The sequence below is a fragment of the Typopeltis vanoorti genome, chromosome 19 (genome assembly GCF_054136105.1).
Source record: "Typopeltis vanoorti isolate ZY-2024b chromosome 19, IOZ_Tvanoo_1.0, whole genome shotgun sequence".
NCBI lineage: Eukaryota > Metazoa > Arthropoda > Arachnida > Uropygi > Thelyphonidae > Typopeltis > Typopeltis vanoorti.
The window spans coordinates 58,077,716-58,103,274 of NC_143567.1; the positions used below are offsets into that span (position 1 = coordinate 58,077,716).

The following is a 25,559-nucleotide window of genomic DNA, read 5'->3' on the forward strand; positions in this document are numbered from 1 at the left end:
ACACACAAACAGACGCACTAAGATATGCAAGGCAAACAAAACTACGTAATATTAAAGTAAATTTATCAACGATAACTGAAAATAATGCTTATCTTATCTGGAGCTTTCACGAACACTACACGCTACGAATCCCTCTAGCGGCGACTTCCCGACATAGATTATGTTATAAAACACTTTAGTACACTAACTACACTAATAAAACTACAATAATATACTAAAATTACACAATTAAATCTAACAAAATATTAATAAATCAACAAAAATCGCAAATCTTTCAGGAGCTCTCCGACAGTACGTCCTTTCACCAGCTAGCCTTGACACCAGTCGACACCAATATTCAGATGTCAATGCCTAATTTTAGATAATATCATTATTATCTAAAATTAAATTTTGGATTAAAGATTTGAAATGAGTGGAATTTTTAGTAAAAGAAGAAGAATAACCTCTAAGTGGGATTAAGAATTTAGCTGACTGTTTGGCTAACTTAAAAGCAAGGGGAGTCAGTACTATCTACCATGGGATTGACAAAGAGCATTATTGTGTTAATGAATTTTTGGCATCCATAATATGCAAGGGGGGGGGACTAATGGTTTGAGTTTTTTTACTGTCTCAGGAGGCCATGATATGACATTTTTAAGAAGCCTTTTTAATGTTTTCTTTTGAGAATTAGTGGGATCATAATCCAGTGTTTTATGAGTAGTACAGTCTCTGAGCAACACATTTTCCAATTAAATTCACTGTCGATGACCATAGTAGAATTACCCTTATCAGCTCTAGTGATTATTATGCTACTGTCTTTGCATAATTATGGCTGTTAGAGAGATTTCTTCAAAGCTTGAGAAAGGATGCTCGCTATGTCAATTCTGATATTATTGGCAAGTTGCAAATTCCATGTTCTATATGCAGCATGTTTTCCACCCCTGATATCATTGAACATTTTAATTTTACCATTCATTCTGGCTACTTCACTTGGTAAGATGCTATTCATAAAGAGATTGAGGATACTCTCATCTAGCGAATTATTATATGGAAGCATTTGAAAAACATGCTCTTAATACTGCTATTCTCAAACCTTCTATCTGGCTAAGATACATTAATAATGTGCACTCTATTTGGCCACATGGCTCAGACACATGAGGCTCCTTCCTCCTCCCCTCCCCCCTCCCCCATCACAACAGACAACACTACAGAATCCAGTTCACTATAGAAAAAGAAAACAATAATAGCCTGCATTTTCTGGATACTCGAATCACTCATCTTCTCAGTAGCACCCTTTCTTTCTCAGTTTACAGAAAACCCACCCACACTGGTATACACACTTTCCCATCATCCCCCCCCCTCTCTCAACAATATGGTTTTATCAGAACTGTGTTGTTGTTAATAGAGCCTCCAATCTCTGTTCTACCAAGGCTAAACTTACTACTGAACCCTTCTTTATTGCTTTGCCAGACGTTCCTGTCCAATGGAATAAGACAGTACCAAAAAGATCAACAAATTAATTGATCCTAATGTCCCTCTCAACATGCTGACTATAGTAATGCATCATTGTTGCTTATATCCTGTGCTCCTCAGAAAAAAAAAGTACCCAGAACGCTAAAAAAAAGTGCCATCTCTGCATTGCATTCAAACCTTACCTGAAGCTAATTGCCCTCATTTGCTCTCCCAAGGATCCTCTACCTCCCCTCTCTATTCCAGGTGCGTGCAGTGTTCCTTCAACTTATCATGTTATGGTCAAACTGGGAGATTTGCTAATGTCTACCTAGAAGAACATAAAAAATACATTTGTCATTGTAAGTATGTATAGTCAGGGCTTGCTGACCATGCCTTGGATATCTTGCACATAATCAAATTGGGGAAAAAAAAATATATATATATTATGCTTCAGCACACTGGCCTTAGCTGTGTTGTGCTTGGAGGCCTAAGAATTAATGTTTCCCAAGATTTGGGAAACGTTAATTCTTAGACCTCCTGCAGAACACACAGCTAAGGCTAGCCAACAACAACCATTAAGTGCTCCTCAGAGGACTTAAGGATGTAATAAAAAAAATAATAACTAACACTGAGTTTATTGGTCATAATGATTTAATAACCCTACTAGTTTTGTCACTTAAGCTAGTGGCTTCGTCTGGGTTGGGATGAACATACAAATATACAGCAAGAATTAAATAAAAATCATTACTTCACTAAAAAACACCAAATGTGTAGGAACCGTTACACAAGAATACAAGTACAACAGAAATATGTGGATGCTGGCACAGCACATGGTCAGTCATTGTTCACCAAGTGCGTCTGATAGTTTCAGAAAAATTAAAGGCTGATGCGTTTAAAGATCTAATGAGTGACTTCCAAATGCCACGCAAATCATCCCTTGGTTTCTGTTTAAAGTGCCTTGAGTAGATTACCATTGTAGCCTCTTTGATGTTGCGGGAGCTGAAGTTGTCTTCTACATACGGCATGGAGCTCTTATCCTGTTTAATGTTGGGTAGTGTGGGAGAAATGGAATGCCAGGCCTGAACTGTCTTCTCTGTTGTTATTGATGTCTCCAATATGTTCCTTTAGTCTTATTTCTAAACTTCTCAATGTTTGTTCTATGTAATTAAAGCCACAAGAACATGTAATATTGTAAACTCTGGGATGTTTGTTGAAAGGGTTGTGGTCCTTGGGTGAGCGTAACATTTCATACTGTCATAATGGGTTTGAAGGCCACTCTAATGTCATGAGATTTCAAGAGATTTGCAATTTTTAGTGAAAGTTTACCAATAAAAGAGATGGAAATTGAGGCTCTGTAATGAAATGTCATGGATCTGTTGTGGAGAGGAATTAGAGAGTAGTATTTTTAGGATATCCATTGCTGATTAGTAATTGGAGAATAGAATGTAATTGTTCTGTTAGTGTTCCTTCATCTCTTATAATAGATTGCCCTCTTTTTCAGCGTATGTACAATACCTAACTTTTGTGAAATATGGTGCAATGAGGAGAAATGTAGATGATAACCTGTATTAGTTGGCTTGCAGTACACACCAAGAGAAATGCCTCCATCTGCTTTTTTCATAGAAAAACGTAGTAAAGGGCCTTTTCTACGTTGCATGTAGAAAAGGCCTTTACTTTCTACCTGAACCTGTTGCAAATGACATTAGATTAAAGACTGTGATTTTCCTCTCGTCTTCTCATTCTTCTAGATGACTTAAGAGATGAAGGAATACTAACAGAAGAATTACATTCTTTCTCCAACTATTGATTTGCAATGGATATCCTAAAAAAATAGCACAAAGAATACTACTCTCTTATCCCTCTCCACGATAGAGCCATGACATTCATTACAGAGCCTCAATTTCCATCTCTTTTATTGGCAAACTTTCACTAAAAATTGCAAATCTCTTGAAATCTCATGACATTAGAGTGGCCTTCAAACCCATTATGACAGTATGAAATGTTACGCTCACCCAAGGACCACAACCCTTTCAACAAACATCCTGGAGTTTACGATATTCTATGTTGTTGTGGCCTCAATTACATAGAACAAACATTGAGAAGTTTAGAAATAAGACTAATGGAACATATTGGAAACATCAATAACAACAGAGAAGACAGTTCAGGCCTGGTATTCCATTTCTCCCACACTCACCAATATTGAACAGGATAAGAGCTCCATGTCGTATGTAGAAGACAACTTCAGCTCCCACAACATCAAAGAGGCTACAATGATAATCCACTCACAAGGCACTCTAAACAGAAACCAAGGGATGATTTGTGTGACATTTGGAAGTCACTCATTAGATCTTTAAACACATCAGCCTTTAATTTTTCTGCAAACTATCAGATGCACTTGCTGAACAATGACTGACCATGTGCCAGCATCCACACTCCATGTGAATACAATTGTACTTGTATTCTTGTGTAATGATTCTTATTTAGCACTTGCTACATGTTCATTTTAAATTGATGCCATGTTTCTCTTTGTGTGTGTTTTACTTATCTTGTATTTTTTTTGTGTTGCTCCCATCCAGTAAAGATTAATCCAAACTTATAGTGCATTTTGTACTGTGAATCATCATCAACAATTTCCTTACATGTACTCTCAAGGGGTGTTCAGGCTACTATGACAGCCCTACATGATTAAGTTTACATTATTATTATTATTAATTTCCTATCCATAATTTTCCAAATTAATCGAATGCTCGTCATCACTACATTGTTGTGTCTAACATTTCATGTTTCTGAAGCACTTCTGACTGAATCAATCCACATAGACTTCCTCATAGACATAGGCTTTCTCTGGCGTCTCTTTCCTGCCATCTTGTATCAAACAACTGTTTTGCTAACCTTTCCTTAACCATTCTATTTAACTGGCCATACCACCTTAGATTACTTATGCTTACACATTCTTGAATGCTATTAATGACAAGTTCCTTTCTAATATCTTCATTTTTAATGTGATTCTGCCATTGATGCCATCTGTTCACACTCCTAATCTTTCCCAGAACACTCATATCTGTGGTTTCTACTGTTTGATCAAGTGCTTTATTTCTAATCTAACTCTCAGATCCATAATTTTAAGCTGTTTGAACAATGTCTTGTATAATGTTAGTTTGGTGTTTGGCTAATTTCTCACTTATTCCATAAAAATTTGTTCAGCTCGGCCTTTTCCAGATCTACAAAACTGAAGTACAGATCCTTGTAATTTTCCCATGATTTCTCAACTTTTTTTTCCTAAAGTGAAATCTTGATCCACTGTTTGTCCTGAACCCAGCTTGTTTTTCTCTAAGTTTCTCTTCCACAATTTTTCTCAACCTCTTTTCAAGTATTGCATAAATCTTACCTGGAACACGTAGTAAAGAAATTACTATGTAATTCTCATATTGATCTTTATTCCCTTTTTTATAGATGGGAACTATGAGGGCTTTGCTCCGGTCATCTGGAATTTGAACTTCTGACTAGGTCCTCTGAATTATGCAGTGTAGCCACTGCAAAATGTTTGTACCTCCATATTTAAGCATTTCTGGTCAAATATCATCTATTCCAGTTGCCTTTCTGCATTCCAAGTTTTTGATGGTTTTTTCTACCTCAAGTATTGATATGTACTCCTCTTTGCATTCCTCTTGAAAATGTTCTATTGTTGTTTTGTCACTGCTTGTTTCGTTTAACAGTCTTTCAGAGTAATTACTCCAGACATCTAGGATATCCTCATCTTCACTTTTCCAGTCACTTTTATCAACTTTGTTCCTTTTACAGTACTTTCATTTTTAAGCTTTTTCAATATCCTCCAGAACCTTTTACCACCTTCCTAATATTTATTTTCCATGTTCTTACCAAAGTCTTCCCTTAACATTTGTTTAGCCACTCATACACATAGCTTAGCTCTTACATTTTTGCCTCCACAGTACATTCTTGCAGATTTCATGCTATCATTCATTAATGGCTTATTTAGCCTTTTCACCTTTGGAATACACTCAGATATTGCTGCTTTTAAAGAACTCTTGATCAATGCCCAAGGAGCACCTATCTTGTTTCCACTTATCTCCTCTTTTCATGTTATGGTTCCTATTGGCCCCTACGCATGTCATTATCGCTGGCTGTGTAGTTCCACATACACTGGTGTCCAAAACCAAAGAACATATGCTATTTCTGAAGATTACAATTGCGAATTCAGATGAATCAGCTTGTGGTAATTTATATAACTGACGATTTCGAGTAGAAAGCAGATACACATTCAGATTTTTGAATTGCATGCAAAGGGATCACTGGATAGCACTCAACAGGATAAAAGGCTGCACTAAGCAAATTTTTTTGAAAAAAGCTATTGTTCTCAATGAATAGAGTTAGAAACTTAGATGTCTTATAATATATCAAAGACATCATGTAGATGATTTTACACAGAAAAGAATTATTGGAAAGCTTGCAGAAACTTCAGAATTACTTATATTGCCAGAGGGTTTGGAATCTCACCTAGTGTTCCAGGCTCTGGGCAGCGTTTCAAACCAGTGGAATGTGTTCCAGATGTTTGCTGAGAGGTAGCTTTCACTATACCATGGAGCATTAAGACAGATTTTTTGGTTATAACTGCAAAATGTAATTGACACACCATATCAGGCCAGCTTGCAAATCAGCTTCAATCAAGCACAGGTATGCAGATATCTCAACAAACTGTAGCAAGAAGTCTGCAACAAATAGGCCTATATGTCCGAATGCTTGTAGTCTGCATAATTTTATCCACAGCTCATCGTACAGAACATCTTCAGTAGTGTTGTATTCATAAATATCGGACTAGACACCAATTGGCTAATGTACTCTTTAAAATTAGAGTCCTTTTAGTCTTTCCTTCAATTCTAGACAACAATTGATCTGATGTGAAAGTGGTACTGCTTACCATTGCTAGACTGTTCTTGAAAGAGATAGATGCAGCAGTGCTGGAGTCTTGGTGTGGGGGGTATTATGATTAATGGATGCATCGAGCTACAAGTGCTGGAAAAAGGGACTATGATTGGTGAACAATATTCCAATGAAGTTCTTCAATGTCATCTTAGAGTATTCTGTGTTGCAGTAGGTGAAGAATTCATTTTTATGGATGACAGTGCTACACCACATCGTACGTGAGTAGTTGAGATACTACTGGAGATGATTTTTTTTTTTTTTTTTTTTTTTTGACCACTGTATATTATAAGATGATATAAACTGGGTTTAATAGGTCAGAGATTTTGCTACAGAAATATTAGCCTACTAGTTTTGCCATGTAACTAGTGGCTTTGTGTGGGCAAGATAACTCTATACAAAACAGCTTAAAGAACAAATCAAGCTTAAATTACAACTAATACATAACCGAAGGATGAAAAATATCAAATTCATTTGAACTATTACACAAACACGTGAAGTGTGTATGTTAGCAGTTGGTCAGTCATTGTAGCAGGTGCATCCTATAATTGGCTGCAAAGTTGAACTCTGATGTGCTGAGCGATCTTATGAGTAATTTCCAGATGTCACCAAGGATCATCCCTTGGTTTCTGTTTAGGCTAACTCTTGAACGGATCACTACTGCAGCTTCTTTTATCGAGCAGGAGGTGTAGTCATCTTCTATGTACGGCATAGTACTTTTATCCCATTCAATATTGTGGTTTGTGTTGGGGAAAATGGAAAGCTAAACCAGAATTGTCTTTTCTGTTGTTGTTTACATCTCCGATATATTCCTTTTTTCTTATTTCTAAACTTCTAGAAGTTTGTCCCGTGTAATTCAGTCTGGAAGAACACGGGATGTTGTAAATTCCAGGGTGTTTGTAGAAATCAATCTTGTCTTTTGGTGACCGTAACATATTGCGAACAGTCTTTATTGGTTTGAAAGCAACTTAGATGTTGTGAGGCCATAGCAGGTTGGCAATTCTTTCTGAAACTGTGCCAGCAAAAGGAATGGAAACAGAAGTCCTGTAATGAGTATCTTAAGGGACAAGTAATCGAATTGTGGCCAGCACGCTTCCCAGATCTCATCCCCATAGAACACATTTTGGATGCAATAGGAAGATGCATTGCTGCTCAGCATTCCCCTCCAGAAATCAAACAAGGCCTTATCCTTGCTCTGAAGGAGGGGTGGGCCAGTTTACCTCAAGAATTCCTGAATAACTTGGTGCTAAGCAGTTCGACATTGTGAGAGATGCATAACAGTTCGAGGTGGACATATTCCACCTCGAACATATTCCACTTTTTCCAAAAACGTATTGCAATTTAATTTGTATGAAATTTATAACACATTTTATAAATGTGTTATAAAATTTTTTCATATATACAGATAAAATGTATTTTATTCTTAGCTTTTGGACGGTAGTATATATATATATATATATATCTTCTTCATAGAAATTCTTATATTATTGACGATAACTCAAGTGATCACTTTGTTGTCACTCTCCAACTGGGAGAAGATTAGACACTTCATTTACAAGCTCATCCTCTTATGATAGGATCAGATTGAAGATCTCAACCCTTGTTTGCTCTGTTACATATTGCCTAAAATACTTGTCCCTTAAGAATTCAAGAAATTCATTCTCCTTATTCCTTGGTGCTATCTTTATTCCAAACAATATCACCATAATTAAAATCACCCATAATGATTATTCTTCTCTTGCTTACTAAACATTATACATTTCTTTGTCTCCACCCCCAACATTCTCCAGCCTAGCAACACTCAACTAAATATCTCATTCCATTAACCTCCACCTTGCACCCTGCTGCTTCTATTTTCCCTTTGAATCTCAACCTAATGTCTATATAATTCCCCCTGCTATCATCAGAGTAGTAAATCCTACCAGAGGGAAATGAATCTCAGATCTGAAATTTATTTCCTACTCTGGAGTCTTGTCAGTTGTCCTGTATAGTGACAATTAGCATATGGATTATATATGAGTAATTGTACAATACAAATAAGTTGCATTGTACGATTACTCATCTTGAAAATTGACCACCGCACTCTGCACAAAATTGCCTTCAATTTAAGAAATATGTATTCACATTTAGTATTTTCATTATATCCATGTGTTAAGGCTTAATACTGGGAGAACATCATGTTGGAGGTTTAATGGATTATGGATAGCTACAAAAAGGATTGAACACTAATTTTAATGCTTCCTATATTTCATCTCATTCACTGAGACATCTTCATGGAGTACAGCTAACACTTGTAACACACATACAAAGATAACCCAATATTCAATGAAACACATATTTGTGACTCTAAAATCCTATCTAGGTGGTTTGCCCCTCTATGGGCATTTGTAGGTGACCTAGTTAGGACTTCTGACAATTAATGTTTTCCAAATTTTGGGAAGTTGTTTAAATTCAATTGATTTCTGAGTACTGCTGCAGATTCTAAAAACAGTTTTTCTTTTTTAAATTTACTGTGATGACCATGGTGGTTTTCTTTCAGAAGATCCTATGAGTGGTATCCAGTATGTTCTGCAAGACCAGATTGACCATAGTAATGATTGCAGATGTAAGTTTTGTGTTCATTTAAACAGATGGTGGCTTATCTACCTATCTGTCTAAAGTATGCCAACTTGCAGGAAGAACAGGTTACTTTATGTACTCCACTCACTGAGAGAGAAGGGAGTTGATCTTTGGCTATTTATTCCAATTTACCCTGGATGTGGTAAATCGGAATAAATGGACTAATATTCTTTGAACTTGTTGATGGAATGGCTGTTGTCAGTATGAATGATTGTAAGCCACATACATCATAATTCGCAGATTGACTGTGTGTGTGTGTGTGTGTGTGTGTGTGTGTGTGTGTGTGTGTGTGTGTGTGTGTGTGTGTGTGTGTGTGTGTGTGTAGGAGTAGACGTTTTAGTTATTTTAAGTTAAGATGATGGAATGAAGGTTCAGTACTTTCTTTGGATTTATAAATTCACATTTATAAATGTGCACAATTGTGCAAAAGATTGGTATTGTCACTCCTTGGCTAGTGTTGTGAATTTCATGTTGAGTCAGACCAGATTTATAAGGTTTGATAAGCAATTATGGTTCTGGTGTTTGGAAATATGTTTTTTAAACATGAATCTTGATAAACATCTGGTAACATTATTGGTGACTGTTTCTCTTTTGGAGAAGGATTTCAAATTTGATTGATGGTCTGATGGTGGTGACAAATTAGAATTTCTTCAAAATCTTTGCCATACATTAAGAAATGCCTTTAATATAAGGGTTACAGGTTCTACAGACTTTTTCCCTTGGAGGGTGTTGGAAAAAAATTATCAACGATTTTATGTGTAATTCTTTGGTTAAAACCATTTATTTGATAAAAATGCTGTTGAAGAGAGAAGCAAATTATATGCACTCTAGATAGAAAAACATTGTATAATTTTCTTATTTCTGAGATGGATCATGGACAGATGAAATAGGAATATGGCAATCCATAACAGTTGGTTTATGATAGACAGAAGTAGAAAACAATCCATCAGATTCTCATTTGATGTGCATGTTAAATATATATATATTCCTCCTGATGATTCAAATGACAGTAATTATTAATATTATGTAGAAAAGAAAGAAAAGGACCTTTGATGCAATACCACTCCAAATATCAAAAATATTAAAATGGCATACCAGAGGGAGAAAGCTAAAAAAGCAATGACTGATTTAACTAAGATCTGGAAAGACAGGCACATCTACAAAAAGGCCAAAATTAAGCTTGAGAAACCTTTTGTTTTTTTCGATCTTTCTCTATGCTTCTGAGTTTTGGACAATGACAAAAGATGATAGAAGAAGAATTGAGGTGCTCGAGCTCTGGTGCTGGAGAAGATTGCTAAGAGTGTCTTGGACAGAAAAACAAACAAAAGTATCCTAGAAGAACTGAATATCCACACAAGACTGATAAACATAATTGATAAGAGATTAGTGCAATATTTTGGATACATATGTAGAAGGGAAGGCCTTGAAAAAATAATCATCCAGAGTAAACCATGTGGAAAAAGAAAAAAAGGAACCCCCCCCCCCCCAACAGGTGGGTTTACCAAATGTCAAGAATCACTGGGCTTAAACTAGAACAAGCAATAAGAGAAACACAGGGGAGAATGAATGGCAAAGCATCATCAGGAAGGTCACGAGTCCTCAGACATGATGAGATGATCAAAGAGAGATAGACCAGAGGGAGGTTAGAAGTTAGGGTAAAGAGTTGAGATGGGTAAGGGTAGACAAATTTAGAAATTTTGTAGGTAGGTCTAAGAAGACAATTATTTTTCTGGTTCAGGTGTGTCAATTATTCTAGAAGGTCTTGCATGGTATGTTCTATGCCTTTTTTTATAGTTACTTACTTGATCACTGGAGATGGTCTTATCTAATAGCTTGTTTAGTTTATTTGTCTGACTTTTGATAGGATTCCTGCTAATCACAGAATATGTATTTTGATCTCAAATAAGTAAATTTATTTTCCATTCATAAGGTTTAGAGAACAGGATAATATTGATTTTTATAATCAGTTACAAAACATATATAATAATATAAATAAAAACGATTACGTAATTTTAGCAGGAGACTTAAATGCAAGAATTAGAATCACGAAAATTATTAATAATATAGGAATACATGGAGAACATACTCTAAACAGGAATGGTAAAAAATTGATTGACTTTGTAGTTTATAATAGCCTAAAAATAATGAATTCCTTCTATAAACATAAAGACATACATAAATATACTTGGGCAGCAAGAGGATGGAAATCAATATTAGATTACTTTATATTAAATGAAAAGACATCAAAATTTTCACTAGATGTTAGAGTTTACAGAGGATATGAAATAAGCAGTGACCGCTTCCTTCTTAAAATAAAATTAAGATTACTACCTACAAGTAACAAGAACAGAAAGAAAAATTGAAACATTTGCTTATAAAACTGGGCTATTGAATGACACAAATGTACAATGGCTATATGAACAAAGAATTAACCAATATCTAGATAAAATAAAACAAAATGAAGAAATAGAAATAGAATGGCTTAATATAAAAACGATACTAAATGCAGCAGCAAATGAAAGCTTAGGAAAGACCAAAAAATTCAATAAAAGGGAAAAACTGAAGATCTGGGATGATACAATCAAAGAAATAATCAAAAAGAAAAAAGAAGCCTATCACAAATGGTTAAGCAGTAAAAGATTAGAAGATGAAAATAGAATATAAAAGAATAAGAGCCATAGCTAAAAGAGAAGTCAGAAAAAGACATAGAGAATCATGGAACAAATTTGTTTCTAATTTAGAACAGTGACGATCATGTATAGACCCGGCCTTTTGCCTAAAATTAATAATAGAGAAAAGAAGAGAGTACAATTTAGAAACACACATTGCATTTATTGACTTTGAAAAAGCATTTGACAAAGCTAAAAGAAACATATTATTTAAGATATTAAAAGAAATACAAATACCAAATAATATCCTAAAAGCTATCACAAGTATATATGAAAATAATCAAATACAAATAAGATTAAATCACGAGCTATCATATACGAGAGAGATAAACCAAGGGGTCCGACAGGCATGTTCCCTCTCAGCAACTTTTTTAATATTTACTTAAATGAAATAATAAAATGGAATAAAAATTGACATCAAGGAATTAAACTTTCTCCTACAGTGAACTTAAACACTCTCCTTTTTGCCGACGACCAAATAATCATTACAAATTCTGAAGATAACTTACAGAAAGCTATTTTAGATCTAAATGAGATAGCCAAAGATTATGGTATGATAATATCAACAGAAAAATCAAAAACTATGGCCTTTAAAGGACAAGATCCAGCAAGAACTAAAATAGTAATAGATAACAAGATCTTAGAACAGATGAATTCATTTAACTACCTAGGATTCATGAACACATATGAAAATGAAAAAGATATAAACGTAAAAATTGCAAAATATTTAAAAATAACAGGGTGTAATTAACTCTATATTTAAACCAAACCTAGTTCAAAAACAAACCAGACTAAAAGTATTCAATACATTAGCCCTACCAGTCTTAAAGTATGGAAGCAAAATCTGGACAATAAAACAAAAAGATAAACATAGATTAATAACAGCAGAAATGAAGTTTATGAGAAAAACTGCAAAGTATACTCTATTTGATCGCAAAAGAAACAAAGAAATTATGAAAGAATTAAACCAAGAACCAGTAATAGGAAAAATTAAAAAATATAAACATAAATGGATGGAACACGTTCAAAGAATGAAAACAGAAAGATTACCAAAACAAGCCTTAAAGTAAGAGCCATTAGGAAAAGAAAACCAGGACGTCCTCTTAAACGATGACTTCTAAGGCTGGAACAGGCCATGCTAGGCCTAAATCCTTGATATGCATGATGATGATGATCTATGTGGAGGATCTTGTGAATAGTTTTTTTTTTTTTTTACTATATCCTTTTTTTTTTATAAATGTTTGGTTGATGATCTTGTATTCCTGGTTTAGAGCTTGTACATTAGAACAAATAGTTTGAGCTCTGTGTTTAAGGATGCTTATGACACCTAGTTTTTGTGTTCGGTGGTGCTAAGAATTTTTGTGTTTGTATTGGCCTGTGTGTGTGTGTGTGTGTGTGTGTAGGTTTGCGGTAGACTGAGAAGGAGAGACAGCCAGAGGGAAGACGTGTAATAAGTGTGTCTAGGAATGGAAGAGAGTTGTTTTTTTTTCCATTTCAGTGGTGAATTCGATACGTTTGTGTTGTTTGTTTAGGTGACTAAGGAATGTATTTAGTGCTTCGCGGCCTTGGGGCCAAATGGCGAAAATATCGTAGACTCATCTGAGCCAAATTTTGGGCTTTAGACATGCTGTCTCTAGAGCATGTTGCTCAAAGTCTTCCTTATAAAAGTTAGCTATTGAGGGGGAAAGCGGTAAGTCTATGGCTGAACCTTCTTTCCGAAGGTAAAAATTGTTTTGCCATATGAAATATCCGGAGCGGAGTATGTGGGCAAAGAGGGCCGTGATGTCGTGTGGAAATATGTAAGAGCAAGATAGTTTCATTGATTGGGACATTGGTGAAAAGGGAAGTTATGTCAAAACTGACAAATAAATCTTGGTCGTTGAGTGTAATATTTTTAATTTTATTTATGAAATGTTTATTTTTTATGTAGGAAAGGGACTGACTTACCAATTCCTTGAGTGTGGCCACTAATTTTTTGGCTAAGTGATAATTTGGGCTGTCACAATTCCTTCAACAGTTGGATGTAGTGGTGTGTCTGCTTTGTGTATTTTTGGCAGGCCATAAATTCTGGGCGGTCAGGCATAATGAGGTATTAATTTTTTTGTTGTTTCTTCGGGCCACGTGTGGACGGATTTGATTAATTCAGTTGTTTTCTTTTTGTTACGTTTTGTGGGGTCATAGTTTACCATTTGGTAGGTGTTGTGGTCTGATATCAAATGGTTCATTTTTTCAATGTATGTTGTATGGTCTAAAAGGACAGTGGCATTACCTTTATCTGCTTTCGTGATTATAATGTCTTGGTTATTTTTTAAGGATTTAAGGTTATTTTTTAAGATTTTCGGTTTTGTTTAAGTTTACTGCTTAGTTTTTTTGTTTGAATTTAGTATACACGATGTTTATGTTTCCATGCGTATTTTATCAGCTAGATTGCTTGGGAGGGATTGTAAACCTCTCTTGATATGATAAATGATATCAAGTTTGTTCACTGACTTCGGAGCAGTAGCGTAGTTCAAACCTTTCTTTAACAGTGAGAGTTCACCTTGGGTGAGATTGTGGTTTGATTGGTTGATAACCAAGCTGTGGTCCGATGGTGGTTGGTTGCTCCTAACTTCGTTTGTGGGCGATTGGCTGCTCCTTATGATGTCGGTTTGTGATTGGCTGTTCCTTTTGTTATGGCATCCTGATGGTCTTGTGCTTTTCTGTTGTTGTCGAGCTTGAAATTTCATTATTAATTTTTCTTTGTTTTTCAGTAATAAGTGCTTGGCCGAGTCGTCTGTGATCCTGTCTAAAATCTCCCAAATTTCTGGATTAACGTAGTTGGATAACTCTAATTTAAGTTGTAGAACTTTGGCTTGGGTAGATGCTAGGTTTTTATGTGCCTCGTGGATTTGTTCTCGTAACAAAGCTTTTTCCAACCGGCCATAAATAAGGAGCGCTTTGGCTGATTTAAACTTCTTCTTTAGTTTAATGTAGTTGGGTATTAAGTTGCTGTCTCTACATCATTTCAAAAAGGCTAGTCGATTCGTTAACAAGGAAACACGTATCGTTAGCTTACCATAGAGGCTGCACTGCTTGTGGGTCACATCTCGATGGATTATGATGATTCTTTCTTTTAAGGTTACACGGTGATCAATATTCATATTTATAAATTTAGGGACACAAAAATACACGTGTTGAAACACATTATTTTATTATTAATAAAATAACACGTTATGTTTTGACCCCTGTATCAAGGTCATCGTCAGAAGGATACATTCGTATAAGGAACCAAGCTGCATGCTCTAGCCCTGTATACCGGTAAATTAAATCTACCTAGTTAATTAATCCTTTTTCCTAGCCTGACCTCTAGTGATAAAAAATATATATATATATAAAAATTAATAATGAAAATTAAAAATGAAAGAGTTTGAGAAAAGGAACCAAACCTTGGAGATGCAGTGGCAAGTCTTGAAGAAAACCCTCATTGATTCAGTCAGAGAGGTATATGGTGAGGTTGTCTGCAAGGATAGAAAAATCAGAACTCCATGGTGGACACAGGAAATTAAAGAGGCAGTGAAGGAAAAGAAGAAAGCATATCAAAAGTTCCTGGCAAATAAGTCAGCTTGTACTCTTAGAGAATACAGAGACAAATGTAAGAAAGCTGAAAACTGTGTAAAACTAGCTAAACAAAAGTCATGGGAGGACTTTGGCAAGAACATAGAAAATAAACACCACGAAGATGGTAAGATATTCTGGAGGTTGTTAAAGAAGCTTAGAAATGGAGGAAAGATTGACAGAGTGCTGTAAAAGGAGTTAGAGATGATAAAGGTGACATGAAAATGGGAGGAAAAGATATCCTTGAAGTATGGAGTAATTATTTTGAAAAATTGCTAAATGAAACAAGCATTGATAGTACAGTGGTAAAAAACACTCAACAGGCATACAGTCAGGAATACATATCCATACTTTATTATTATTCAGGCCTCCATGGAGTCAAAAGACTCATTGTGGGAGGTCCTTCCTAAGAACATAAAGTCTGTCAAGACTCATCGAGGGGAGGTTCCCCTAAGAAACACAAAGTCTATCATACCACTCCTTAAACTTATTGACCGTTCTCTTTCCCACCACTCCATCAGGCAATGCATTCCATGGTTCAACCACCCTTTACATAAAGAAACCACTCCTTACCCTCTTGCTCACAGTTTCCTTTCGTAACTTCCAGGGATGGCCTCTTGTCATCACTCCTTCCTGCTGTTCAACCAAGCGAAAGAACTCCCCAGTATCAACCCTGTAACTACCTCTCAACAGTTTAAAAGTCTCAATCATATCACCTCTCCTTGTCTTAGACCAAACATTGCACCAAACTCTGCAGTCCACTTCCCTTAGCCGATCCTCATAACTATGCTTGTACGGTCCTGAAACCATCTTTGTCATCCGTCTTTGTACCCTTTCCACAGTTAATTTTTCCCCTTCAAATCCTGGTGACCAAATCTGAGAACAATAGTCCAAGCGTGGTCTGATCAGAGACTTATACAATGGAATGATAACCCTCTTATCTCTGCAGGTCAGTGTCCTTCTCATAATTGCAGCAATCCTCTGTGTTAACTTCACCACCTTTGCAATATGTCCCCTAAACTTCAGGTTTCTATCAATCATCAACCCCAGATCTCTTGTCTCCCCTACTTCCTCCAGTATAACTCCTCCCATAGAGTATGCAGCATCCCATTGATGTTTCCCAAACCTCAAGACCTTACATTTTGCTGCATTAAACTGAAACCCCCATTCATTTGCCCATCTATCTAGCTTATTTAAATCCTCTTGCAGGGCTACCACATCTGCACTATTACTAATAATCCTTCCCAGCTTCGCATCATCCGCAAACAACTGAATATCCCCTTGCAACCCACTGGCAATGTCATTGATATAAAGGTTAAACAATATAGGTCCTAGTACTGAACCCTGTGGGACCCCACTTGTAACCCTCTGCCTCCTTGAAACTGCTCCACCATACACAACTCTGATACCTATCAGACAGCCAATCCTGAATCCAGTTGACCAATCTGACATCCAGACCCATGTGCTGCAACTTAAATATCAGCTTATCATGTGGCACCCTGTCAAATGCCTTCGCTAAGTCTAAGAAAATTGCAGTATATGCCTTTTCCTCATTTAATGTTCTTGTAACTTTATTATAAAAGGCTAGCATATTGCTAAAACAAGAACGCACCTTCACAAATCCATGTTGACTCTCACAGGTAACATTACCCTCATCTTCCCAATGCTGTATACGGTCGCTCACTACTTTCTCCAAGATCTTAACAACTACTGATGACACACAGACTGGCCTATAATTAGACACTTCCAGTCTGTTACCACCCTTATGCAATGGCACTATCTTACCCTCCTTCCATTCGCTGGGTACCTTTGCCGAAGCCAGACTTTCATTGAAAAGCCAAGTTAAAGGCACTGTCAGTTCCCTAGCACATTCTCTCAAAACTCGTAAAATACCATCCAGTCCCACAGCTTTACTGACATCCAGAGTACTCAGTATCTGAAACACACTCTCCTCCTGTACCTCTAAACCTCGAACCAGCCCTATCCCTCTAGCATTAAAACTGACTTCTCTAGGATGAATTACTCCAATAAAGTGTTCATTGAACAATTCCACTATGTCCTCTGCATCAGTCACTCTATTCCCATTTTTATCCCACAATATCATTCTTCCACAGTCATTTCTCCTCCTACTGGCCACATAGCTAAAAAATTCCCTAGGATTTTCTTTGGATCTTAGGGCCAATCTCCTCTCATATTCAAGTTTCGCTTTTCTTTTGCAATTCCTGTTTAATATTGTTTGTCATCCACTTTACTCCAAATTCTGCCCTCTTCTTCACTCGTGGTATACAACTTACCATTGCTGCTAACAAATATTCTTTCACAATTTCCCATGCACTAATGATATCCTGGCCTTCCAATTCCTCCCTCCATGAAACTTCCCGAAGTTGACGTCTAAGACTATTATAATCACCTGCATTATAATTCCACATAAGTTCCCGTCTCTTTGATACTCCTTAATGTCTATTCATTTTCCAAGTCAAAACCATATGGTCACTCTCTCCAACTAGTGGGAGAGAGATGTCAACTCAGTTATTATCAACTCTTCTGTTGCTATAATCAAATCCAAAACTCTTGAATCTCTTGTTCTCTCTGTTACATGTTGCCTAAGACATTTGTCCCTCAAGAATTCTAGAAATTCCATTCCCCTATTGCTACATGCATCTTCCTCTCTCCAATTTATACTACTGTAGTTAAAATCTCCCATAACAATCATTCTTCTTGCACTTGCCAAACTTAGCTGTCTAAACATCTCCTGGTCCCCATCCTCTGCTCCTGAGTCTGTAGCAACACCCCACTAAATATCCTGTCTTGCCTACCTCTACCTCACACCATACGCTCTCAAAATCATTTGTCTCACTTCCTTCCAAAGCCTCCACTCTTAGAATACAAAGGTCATCACTTATCATAAGCAGTACCCCACCACCACGCTTTCCCCTCCTATCCTGACAAAAAATGCTATACCCAACAACTTCTATTCCTGTTGTTATATCCCCTTCTGTCAACAACATCTCACTGATCGCAATAATTTTTGGCCAGGCTGATGCTATCTGCGCCACCAATTTCTCTCCCTTATTCCGGATACTCCTGGCATTAGTATAAAGCATATAAATGCCATTGTTTCTATACCCAGCATTATCCCTTCTAGACTCCACTGGGCTCAGTGTTACCTGATGTCGTTTCTCTTCTCCCAAGTATCCATTCCCACAGGAGGCCACCCCTGCTATCATCCTCCCTGGGACACACTGACTCGTTCAGAACAGCAATCTTTCCAGATGCCTATGTCTTTCCTCATTCAAATGTAAACGGTCTTTTGCATACAATTCCTCTCTTTCCTCAAACACACTCCAAGCATCCACATATACCAGTCCTCTCTTGTCACACATTCTCGCTATTATGCCATTCAATATCACCGCTCTTCTGCTCAGCTCATCATTATCATACCTAGGCAGCACACACACTATTTTTCCTCTCTCTGTCTTCTTCCATACAGTCTCGAGCAAAAATCTCATATCTCTCGCTGCCCGACTTACATTACCACTCAAGTCATTCGTTCCTACCATCACAATCATCTCTTCCACCCTTTCACCTCTCTTAATTGCCATAGAAACCCTTTCTATTGTTCCTCCTGGCAAACACTCCTCACACATCCTATCTTGAACACCACGGATCATTGAGTTGCCATACATTATACCTCTTACCATTCCCTCTCTCCTATTGTTACCATTCTCTCCTCTTCTTTCATTCCCATAGGTCTCTCTCATTCCCTCTCCTCTACTGCTATTCTCTCTTCTAGCATTCCCATACCTCTCTCTCGTTCTGTTTCCATTCTCTCCTCTTCTAGCACTCCAATACATCTCTCTCATTCCCTCTCTCCTACTATTTCCATTTTCTCCACTTCTAGCACTTCCATATCCCTCTCTCATTCTTGAAGTAGAAAAAGCCATCAAAGGCTTCAAATGTGAAAAGGCAGCAGGAGTAGATGATATTCGACCAAGAATGCTGAAGTATGGTGGTATAAAAGTCTTACAGTGGCTGCACTGCATAGTTCAGAAGGCCTGGACAGAGGGATGAATTCCTGATGATTGGAGTAGAGCTCTAATAGTACCCATATACAAAATGGGAAATAAAACTGAATGTGAGAATTACAGAGGTATTTCCCTACTGAGTATTCCTGACAGGATTTATGCCAGTATACTTGAGAAACGGTTGAGAAGAATTGTGGAAGGAAAGCTTGGTGAAGAACAAGCTGGATTCTGGCCAAATAGAGGCTGTCAGGATCAGATCTTCACTTTACGACAAATAGTTGAAAAAGCATGGGAATATAACAAAGACCTGTATTTAAGTTTTGTCGATCTGGAAAAGGCATATGACAAGGTGCCAAGAGAGAGATACTATTCAATACGCTAGTTATATGATGTCAATGGGTGTGCCATTATATCAAGCAATATTTAGTCTTTATTTGAGTTGTAAGTCAGCAGTTAGAATTAAAGGAAGTACAGGAAGATGGTTTAATGTTAAATCTGGTGTGAGACAAGGATGTACATTATCCCCTCTGTTATTCATTATCTATATGGATCACATTACGAAGGAAAGTGGTATTAAACATGATATCAGAATTGGAGATATTAATGTCAGCTCTTTGATTTATGCAAACGATGTTATACTTCTAAATAAATCCACTACAAGTTTGCGAGATTCCCTGACTAAATTGAATAACTGTTGTAATAGATATTATATATGCATAATAGGTAGAATCGTTGAAAATGTCAACTGTGTTGTGAACGGAGAACCTGTGGAACAAGTAAACCATTTCAGCTACTTAGGCACAATTTTAGTGATGATGGTAAATTAAATATAGAAATGGACAACAGAATCGACAAAGCTGGTATGGTAGGAAGTCAACTGAATAAATTCATATGGAATAAGAGGGAAATTAGTCGGAACACTAAATTAGCTGTTTACAAGACAGTGTTCAAACCAGTTTTAACTTATGGATCTGAGAGCTGGGTCAGAAGTAAAACTCTTGACCAAAGACTAGAGACCACAGGTATGAAAGTCCTGAGAAAGATTAGAGTCGTGAAGAGATGGCATCAATGGCAATATCATATTAAAAACGAGGATATTAGGAAAGAACTTGACATTGTCAGCATCCAGGAATGCATTAGCAGAGCTAATCTCAGGTAGTATGGTCACTTAAACAGAATGGATGAGGAAAGATTAGCAAAACAAGTGTTCTTTGCCAGATTAGCAGGAAAACGACCCAGATGACGACCAAGATATAGGTGGATTGATACGGTACAAAGTGCCTTCGACGATAGAAATATAAGTTCTCATAATGTTGGAGTCTTGACAAGTAACAGACTGATTTGGAGGATAATTGTAGATAGGAAGTTAGTAATTATGTAAATTTTTCATGTAGCAGTATCATATCCTGTACACCCCCTTGAGGGTACATGGTAGGAATTTGATGATGATGATTATATATTTACACATCTGAATAGTGTCTTATATCAGCCACTGTGTAACTGCATGTTTAGCAGGATTTGTTTGTAGCCCATGCATTTCTCTGTTCTTTTGTATTTAATGATCTGTTTTGTTCTTCATCTCAGTGATGTTTTATAATACATAATACAAAATATTTATATTTATAATTAATAAATAATAGTTCCCTGTGGCATTAGTATTTTGTATAAATGTGAAAGTCCCACAGGTGTCTTAATCAAGAAAAACACCAAAAAAGTTATGCTTTTTATTATTACTATAATTATTTCTGATATCTTCTAAATTAAGAAATAAAATATGTATGATTTATCATGTTTGAGATTTAATGGAGTGTTGGCAGCACTAGGAAAGATTAAAAACTATTTTTAATACTTCCAGTATTTCATCTCAGTCACTGAGACAGCTTCAGAGATTACAGGTAACATTTGCGACACACACCCACACGCAACACAATACTGAATGAAACATGTGGCTGTGACTCTAGAGTCTTGTCTAGGTGTGCACCCTCTATGGGCATTTGTGGGAGGCCTAGGTTGTAAATTGGGATCTCTGAGGATTAATGTTTCCCAAATTTTGGGAAATTTATTGCATCCATATTTGTTTAAAGTTGGTTGATTTCTGGGTGTCACTGCAGATTCCAAAAACAGTCTCTTAAATTTACTGTGATGTAGCACAGTGATTTTCTTCCAGATCACCACATTTCTTCCAGATCTGGACCAGATTGACCACAGTTGTGATTGCAGGTGTAAGTTTTGTGTTCATCTAAATTAATGGAGGCTAATCTACCCTCCAACCTGCAGGAACAGGGTACTTTATATACTCTAGACACAGAGAAAAGGGAGCTATCTTTCACAGAACAGATATGGGTTGCAAGTTTTCAATAGAGCTTAAAAGCTATGCAGGGGTTGTATTTTTTTTTTTTTTTTTTTAATGATTTGGCTACCACAGATTGGGGAAAGGATTGATTATTTTTTTAATTCTGTACAAACTGTAGCCATTGTTGTGTATGTAGCTGAGATCTATTGAAAGAGAGGTTCCACTGGAACAAAGACTGTAGGCTCTATTGGTTTAGAGTTTTAATAATGCCATATTGTTTAGAGGGATGATGGCAGGAAAGTTTGTGAATGTATCTGCCTGTATGAGTTGGTTTTCTGTATATAGTGGAGAAGTTGCCATTCAGAAGGCATGTCATTATGATGTCTAGGAACTGGATTTTTTTGTTATAACTGGATTTTTGAATGTATACTATTGAGGTGACAGAGGAAGGAGTCTAATGTTTGGGCCATTAGGTCAACTAGAGAACACATCATCTACATCTTAGCCAGATAGAAGATTTCAGGAGGGCTGAGGCGAAGGCTCAATTTTCAAAATTTTCCATGTAAAAATTGATAAGTGTTTATGAGAAGGGGGAACCCGTTAGCAGTTTCCTCTCTCTGTTTATAAATTTTGTTCCTCCAAGAAAAATATCTAGAATTGATTGGAAACAAAAGGAGATCTAAGATATCAGGAGAAAAAAATGCTTTATAAGAGTATTATGGTGTCATTCAGGGGAATATTGGTAAACAGTGAAGTGATGTCAAACCTTATTATATATCTGTATTATTTAAAGTTAGATTTTCAATTGCAATTTTAAAATGGGTAGTTTTTATATATATATAAAAATATTGTATGACCAATGAAGGTGGGTAAGAGAGTTTGCTGTTTTGACAATTTGTAGTATGGAGCATCAGTGGCATCACCTACTGTAGGTAGGGTGACCAGATTTTTCTGACGTCAATCCATGACAAGACAACTTTGACTTAAAACATATTATGCATCAAAGTTTTTTTTATTTTTATTTCAAACAATTAACAATTCTTATTCCATCAAACATTTCATAACAAAAAATAATAAAACAATCAGGTACTTAAAAACCATTACATTCTAAAAGATTTTACCTAATACTTATCTGCTGCCTGTATTTTCTTTAAGAATTCTTCATTTCTCTTTGACTGATTGAACTGTTTGCACTATTCAACAATATTGCATTTCATATTTATCATAGCCTTCAGGGTGTTGACATTTAGTTGTTTTTTTCCCAGTGTCCACGTATTGTGCTTACTGGAAACAAATGCAGCAACAGAGAATGTATTTTCCATAATAAGTTTATTATGGAAAATACATGCTCTGTTGCTGCATTTGTTTCCAGTAAGCACAGACATAATTCCGTTATTAATTTTAAAGATTTGAAAGAAACATGAAAGATACTCTGAAAAGGGGGAAAAAATTCAATCCATTTCACTTCAATTTCAGTTTTATTCTTAGACAATTGAATTTTTTTCAGCTGTTACAAATCTTTTGAAATATCATATTTCATTGAATAATTCATTATCACATAACTCTCCTTCATCAAAATATTTTCTTACAAAAATTAACCTTTCCTCCACGTACTTCCATTCTACCATATTTTTCAACATGATTGATTTAAAATTCTGTAGTTGATTGAATTGCATTGTCCATTTTTCCAAGTACGAAATGCAGTTAGAATAGAAACCCAAAAATTCTTGCACAAATCATTCTTGTGGACCACCATTATAAGAAATTTTATTTATGAAAGATTTTACAATGGGTGGAACAAATTCACAGGAAATCCTTTCTTTGTACTTAAAAATTAAATCATCAATTTCTTCTGAAATTTACATTACTGTTTGTTTTTTTCCCTCGAGCCTTTCTATTGTTTGAAGAAATATTGACTGGTTATGTAAAAAAAAAAAAAAAAAAAAAAAAGCAGCCAAAGTTCAGCTTGTTCATTTTAGAAAAAAATTTTTAAAATGATAGGACATATTTTTGCAAGAAAGAAAATTTGTCTTCAGTGGCATGAATATTTAAAATATATTCTTTGAACCACTGGTAGTAATGCCAACCGCCTTGTTCTTCCAATACCCAGCAGTCGATGATATTCAATTTCACCATCTATGCAAAATTGCTTCAGTGTTTCCACTCGAACTGTGTAAATGTAGAAATGAGAATAAATTTTAAGAATTATATTTTCAATGTCCATTGGAAGCATGCCTGCAGCTGTTTAAACAGCATTGTGGATAATATGACCAGCTCAACCATTTCCAATAACCATTCATTTTAACTGATCAATTAATTTATAATAAACATTTCTGTTCCCTTTGCATTCCAGACCACCAAAATTGGAGTTAGTATTGTGTCTGTAATATCCTATTAATTTTTTCATCAAGCTGTAATATTTCCAAAATAGAATTTGAAATCATTTCTGATTTTTTTTCTGGGAAGGGAAACTAAATCCATAACTTTGATTTGGATTCCATGTCATTGGTCAAAATATCTTATGAGATAAGGAAACAACTTGGCATCTTTGTGGTTTAAAACATCTGAACACAGGATATTAAAACTTTTACAGGAACGTTGTTGAGGGTAGCCTTTAATTGACAAAGAGAATACAGCAGGAGATAACTTTTTTTAAAATTGCTTCAATTTTTGTGCAAGTCAAGAAAATTTTTGTTCCGAACAACAACTTTTAGATATACAGTCCATTGATCCAATGATTGATTGCGATACATAGAATGAAAAGAAAAGATAACTTCAGCTAATGCAAACTTTCTTTCTTCATAACTCTACATTATAGCACTACTGAAATAAGCATTGAAATTGCGAACACAAGGTGTGCCTAAATTATGTGGAGTACATTCAGAGATATCTAACTTGCAACACTGTGGTGACACAAAATTCACACTAAAATTCGGGACATCTGGTCACCCTAACTATAGGTGTTGGTGGGAATTAGGTTTGTGGATTTTACATTCATTAAAAGCATTATAGTTTTTAATCTTTCCTAGTGCTTTAAATACTCCATTAAATCTCCAACATGATGTCCTCTCAGCACTTAAGCCTTAACACATTGATGTATGATTTATGTTCCTTAGGATGCTAGAAGAAATTCTTAATACCCGTATTATGGTAAAGAAAGTAATGAAGGATTATAAAGATAATAAGGTAAATTATTATTTTCCATGTATATGTGTTTGTGTTCCATTTATTCAAACTAAATTAATGGTCTTCAAACTTGGGCAACCCTTATTTCAATTTATATTTTGCAGTTCTCTTCCCAATAAAAGACAATTATTTTTTAAATAAATATTTTTAAAAAAATTGTGTTGTTCTGCTTCTGTCTTCTAATAAATAATAAGAAATAAGTAATCATGCAGTAATAACAAAGATATTTAATTAATTGTTAAATTTGAAACTTATGACCTAGTTTTGCTTGCCCATAAAAATCTGGCTTCATCAGGGCTTAATTAACATAAATAAAATATAAATAGATAACAGAGTTATCCAAATGCTGAAAAATGGGCACAAGGAAATTAAATAAATTCATGTTAACAAATGAAGTAGAGTTGTGTGTCATGCATTAGCTGTCTGCAATTAATAACTAAAGGGATTTTTTTTGTTAAATATAATGTTCTTCCCATGAGAAGTTATCAGTGAACCTATAACACATTTGTACTATGGGCGGGCTAAGGATTTTTTTTTCCATTTTTATATATTTTGTAATTTGTTTTTATTTTATCTTTATTTTATTTTACTTTTTATTTTTTCGATAGTCCAGAAACCCTGCGTTAGAGATCAAACTTTTTCTAGCCATTCAGGCATCCAATAACTGGGGAGGTTGTCCCACACCGAACGATGAAATTCATCTCCCACCTTAATTGTTAGTTAAAAGATTTAATGAGCAGTCTCAGTTAACAGTATGGCTAACCAGACTAGATCTTTCCTTTCTTTTATATTCAACATCTGTAA

General features: G+C 35.6%; 1 protein-coding gene across 1 annotated transcript in view; it reads left to right on the plus strand.

The window, feature by feature from the left end:
• LOC150096146 (uncharacterized) overlaps positions 1-25,559 on the plus strand; it is a 283,232-nt gene that overhangs the window by 122,440 nt on the left and 135,233 nt on the right. The window contains exon 14 of the mRNA XM_090409625.1: positions 24,686-24,755. Within this exon, the coding sequence (XP_090265751.1) occupies positions 24,686-24,755 (70 nt within the window). The remainder of the gene's footprint in view (positions 1-24,685; positions 24,756-25,559) is intronic.